We start from the raw sequence: 5,000 nt of genomic DNA, 5'->3' as shown, positions 1-5,000 counted from the left end.
ACATGCAGAAGTTATTAACTGTGAATACATTTTTAATGTCAGTCGTACCATATTCGACTTTCAAGCAAAACAGCATTTGGGATGGAAAGAGAACAAAGCAAGACACACACACACACACACACACACACACACACACACACACACACACACACACCAAAGTAGATGCTCAAGCACACGGATACCCAAACTTCAGAGACACACAAAAACCAAACAAAATCAAACCTCCGGGGATCAAGACTCACAGGCAGTGTATTTCGAGGATCAGTGCACATGGGCATCCATGCTGAGGTATAATAGCGATTTTCATTCAACTGCTTTAACATGGCCATGTGTTGTGTGTAGCGAGAAGCCAACTGGGCTCTCCTGTCCTCTTTCCGTTGGGCCATTGCCACGTACAGTGTCCTCTCGCCAATGACACGCCCATTCATTCCGGTGACGGCTTTCATGGCCTCCTCAGGGGAGCTGAAGCATACAAAGCCAAAGCGTTTCGATCGACCACCCTCCGTCATCACCTTCGCACTTGTGATGGTGCCAAAGCTGCAGAACTCCTTCCACAGGCGGTCATCATCGATGCTCTCATCCAGGTTCTTAATGTAGACGTTAACGCCCAGGTAGCTTCTTTCCATCTTTACTTTTTCAAATTGCTCCTCCAGTTCTGCCCGTCTCTCAGCTCGATTTTTAAATCTACCGCAGTAGATGATCCTGCCCCCAACCTCCTTGCTGTGCATACTCTCCATGGCCTTCGCAGCGTCATTGGGATCCACAAAGCTCACATAGCCAAAGCCCTTGGACTCGCCTTCCTCGTTCACCGCCACTTTTGCAGAGACGATCTTTCCAAACTGTGAAAATAGCTCTCTGAGCGTGTCATCATTGAGCTGATCTGCAAAATTTTTCACAAAAATGTTGTTGAAGCGTTTGAGCTTGTCCCCCATCATCAAAGGCGCTCTTTTCATTGGATGAATCTTCCCCCACACACCTGCACATAATCGAACAGAGCAGTTGTAAAGAATATCTTGCTGCATGTATGAGGGCGAAGATAATAATAAAGTTTTATCTTTTTTCTCTCTCTCTCTTTGTCTCATTGAGTTTCTTCATGCTTGTGTTTCGTCCGTCTGTCAGTTCTGTGTGTAGCATTCTATCTGGACGAAAAGGCGCAGTTCAGTCTTAAATGAATATTCATACTATTTATGTTTCACATTTCGTTCGCAGTTGTTGCTGTGTGTGCGTGTCAAATGAAGGGTATATGAATGGACTTTGGGCTTCTTTTGGGGGAAGACCATTGGTATCGCTTACTGTACCCGTAATTGTACCCGTGCTGTGTCTGTTGACCAGCTGATGGGGAAGGCAACAGTTGTGGAGGTCAACATAGCAGAGACCAGCAGAGTGGCGCTGGCAACCAGAATAGTGGCGGAGATCCTCACCAAAGAGACGGTGATGTGTGTGGACAAAAACCCAATCTCAGTTACTATGAATGTCATTCCGATTTGTCGCAAGGTCGGCATTGTGAGCACTTTGTGAATGCCCGCATACAGCAGCAGCCAGGACAGAGTGGAAGCGAAAATAGAGAGCATGAATCGAGCCAACAATACTGAGCCTGAAAAAAACGACTGAACTAGCAGACTGGTGTGTAAAATCTGGAACCGTCAGAATATTACCTGACCTCAAGAAACTCGACATGGCAGTCAAAGGAAAGCGGAATATGATCCCCATTATTGATGACATCTTTCGCCGTCTGTAAGGATCAACCATTTTCACAAAACATGACTTCAGGTTTGTGGAAGATTCCCCGAGATCCATCAACTAGAAATCTATCACTTTAATCAGTCTCTTCGTATGGTTCTGCAACAAACGGCCTCCATTTGGAGCACCTTGAATCTTCCAACACATGGAAAAAAAACTTGCAGGCGATCAGCAGTGTTGTCTGTTTTGCAAGGGATCAGCAACGTCGTCTGTTACTTTGGTGACAAACTGATTCACAGCAGTGGTCCAAAAGAATACGAGATACATCTCGCGACAGGTCTGTGGCTTTTGACAGAAATTGGTCTCAGACTGAACGAGGAGATGACTGAACTAGACTTCCTAAGACATTGGATCGGTGATAAAGGCAAGAATATGCCAGAGCCCAAGAACCATACAGAACTGAAATGCATTTATGGGATGGTCTACTTGTTTGTTGTTGTTTTGTCACAGATGTTTCAACTACAGGGCACCAAGTGACGAAGCTGCAGGAAAAAAGATAAAGAATGGTCATGGGGTGAACCACAGGAAAGGCAATTTAGCATTGACAGCTGTTCCAACACATTCTGTGGAGAATACCAGCCAAGTCTACGGAAAGAGTCCCTTTGAATAATTCTACTACCAATAGTCCATTTCAGCAAGCGGCTGCTGACCTGTTCGAATATGAGAGCCAACAATGTCTGGTTCTCAGTGACTATTTCATCCTGTTCCTGAAGAACGGTCAACATCATCGTATTACCACGGAAGTAGTAATCGGGAATTTATAGAATATTTTTTGCACACCTTGGCATACCAGAACTACTCGTCACCAACAATGCTTGCTAGTTCACTGCCTCGGAGTTCGACAACTTCACACAACAGTGGAACCCCTGGCACGTCACACGCTCTCCTTGTTTCCATGAATCCACCAGGGAAACAGAGCAGGCTTTCAGATAATCCAAGAAAGTTCTGTCCCTGAAAGATCCCACACTAGCTCTTGAGCTTCTCACTGACAGAGCAACCCAAACAGCCCCCACTGGCTTCAGTCCCCCACAACTCCTCGTCAGCCAAACACTCGCTACTCCCCCATCAAACCTCCAACCCCGTCCTATCAGCAGGGATGGTGTGGCAGTCCGTGATGAAAGGAATAAACTGTCGAACAAGTACGGCGACTACAATCAATGAAGAGGTGCATTAAGCCTTCAGGAGGTTCAACCAGGCGACGTTGTGCCCCAGAAACCATCCAGTTAGAAGCGATAGAGCAGTCAAGTAAAGGTTGTCAGCCAGATCTCGTAAGATTGAAACCTTCGGTTCTGTGTATACAGACGGAACCCGTCGCACCTCAGTGAAGGGATCATCACGGTGTTTCACAGACCATGGCCTTTGCCCTGAACTTCAGCTTGCCTCACCCTCCAAGCCCACCACCATTCTGGTCCTGTCCTATCCTGTCCACCTCCATAGCTGCCTTCGTTACGTCCTCACACCCAGCTGTTCCTGCCTTCAGCCCACCCAGATTTTCAGTCAGTGCCTACGGACATGGCGGATCTATTCCCTGCTGCTGACCAGCCAGCCTTCCACACCAGTTTAGGACACCTGGTTCCGCGTCCAGTTCGCCTGACTGTGACTGTGAATACGTGAAGATTGCTCGTTTCAGTTTCGGTTTCTCAAGGAGGCGCCACTGCGTTTGGACAAATCCATATACGCTACACATCTGCTAGGCAGATGCCCGACAGCAGCATAACCTAACGTGTTTGTCAGGCCTTGAGTGCATGCTTATATATTTGTGTGCCTTCTAGAGTGGATTTCTTTTTACAAAATGTTGTCAAATGACAACTCTCTCGTTGCCATGGGTTCTTTTTCAGTGCGTCAAGTGCGTGCTGCACACAGAAACTCGGTTTTATTGTCTCATCTGAAAGACTAGACGCTCAGTTTGATTTTCCAGTCAAACTTGGTTATCCCACTCTGGTTATCAATTGACTTTGATTGTTGGGTTGATGCAATGACTTAGTGGTAGTGGCGACAGACAGTATTTTTCCGTGTTTACCGATGTCGACTCGATCGATGGACCTCGCGCACAACCCCGCGCGACCTTGCCCTGTGACATGGTCCTCACGTGCCTCTCTCCCTTTTCTCTTTCCCTTCCCTCTTTCTCTTTCCCTTTTTTTTTCTCGTCACAACAATTGCTGACCAGATCACAAAATCACAGTGTATTTGCCTCCGTTTTATGCACGTGAATGGCCACAACTGGATAAAGAGTTTCAGTTACTATCATTTTTAGTTCACTGGTATAAGCAAAATGATTGTGTGATAACCCTAATTCGGTCGCACTGTTTATGCTCTGTCTGTCTGTTTCTCTCTCTCTCTCTCTCTCTCTATATATATATATATATATATGTGTGTGTGTGTGTGTGTGTGTGTGTGTGTGTGTGCGTGTGTGTGGTAAGTAAGTTTAACAAAATATTTTTCTCTGGAAATATTTTGTCAATAGGCAAAGTGCGAATCTCACTGAAGTAAAACTTGATCAACACTGGAACAGCACAAGTTCTCAGACAGAAAACCAGGATGTTGACCATGTGAATAGTTCAGCTGCAAGAACATACCTTTGAATGGAATCAAAGCTGGGAGACAGCTGAATTACATTTGCAGATTCCTTTGTGCAAAAGCCTCATTTACATGTTTGTCAATAAACAGATCAACCCACTTACCTTACAGTCTGTAATGAAACACAGTTATGTCCAACCGGAAGTAGAAATCAGGGAAATAATTCATGTGTGCGAACAGTTTTAGTTTCAGTTCCGGTTTCAAGGAAGCGTGAAACGGTGCGGACCAATCAATACACGCTGCACCACATTTATTTTGAGAAGGAAAAAAAAGAAGAAAAAATTCTAATATCATTCAAAATTGAAAAGGGCATCAGTCGTTCAGCGAACTTTCGCGGCGGCGTGACCGGCACGCACACGCACATACAGACACACAGACACTCGCTGCCCACGCACGCACGCACACTGACTTGTCTCTTGGCTCGGGAGGTAATAGTACTCTTTAACTCTCTCCATACGAACGGCGAAAGAGACGACGTTAACAGCGTTTCAGCCCAATTACCATCATCAAAATATTGCAAGCGGAAGGCTCTTATACTGAAGAGGTGAATGTTGACAAAGAATACCACAATTCTGACGACGGAAGCTAAAGGTTGGGTCATTCAGACACCCACAGCACATCCGAGGGGTCTGTGTAGAGGAGAAGAGAGGACTGGCCGTACTGAGTGAGTTAAAACACCTCAC

The 5,000-nt window shown here is 45.8% G+C and overlaps 1 protein-coding gene across 1 annotated transcript in view; it reads right to left on the bottom strand.

Annotated features, from left to right (window-relative positions):
- LOC143284058 (embryonic polyadenylate-binding protein-like) overlaps positions 1 to 4,514 on the bottom strand; it is a 7,362-nt gene extending 2,848 nt beyond the window's left edge. Inside the window, exons 1-2 of the mRNA XM_076590669.1 lie at positions 4,422 to 4,514; positions 243 to 976 (exon numbers count right to left, since the gene is read on the bottom strand). Of these exons, the coding sequence (XP_076446784.1) occupies positions 243 to 953 (711 nt within the window). The 5' untranslated portion in view covers positions 954 to 976; positions 4,422 to 4,514. The remainder of the gene's footprint in view (positions 1 to 242; positions 977 to 4,421) is intronic.
- Positions 4,515 to 5,000: the final 486 nt, after the last annotated feature.

This window comes from Babylonia areolata, chromosome 7, assembly GCF_041734735.1.
Source record: "Babylonia areolata isolate BAREFJ2019XMU chromosome 7, ASM4173473v1, whole genome shotgun sequence".
Lineage (NCBI taxonomy): Eukaryota > Metazoa > Mollusca > Gastropoda > Neogastropoda > Buccinidae > Babylonia > Babylonia areolata.
Note: the sequence above shows the minus strand (reverse complement) of the source record. Positions and strands in the feature narration are given on the sequence as shown.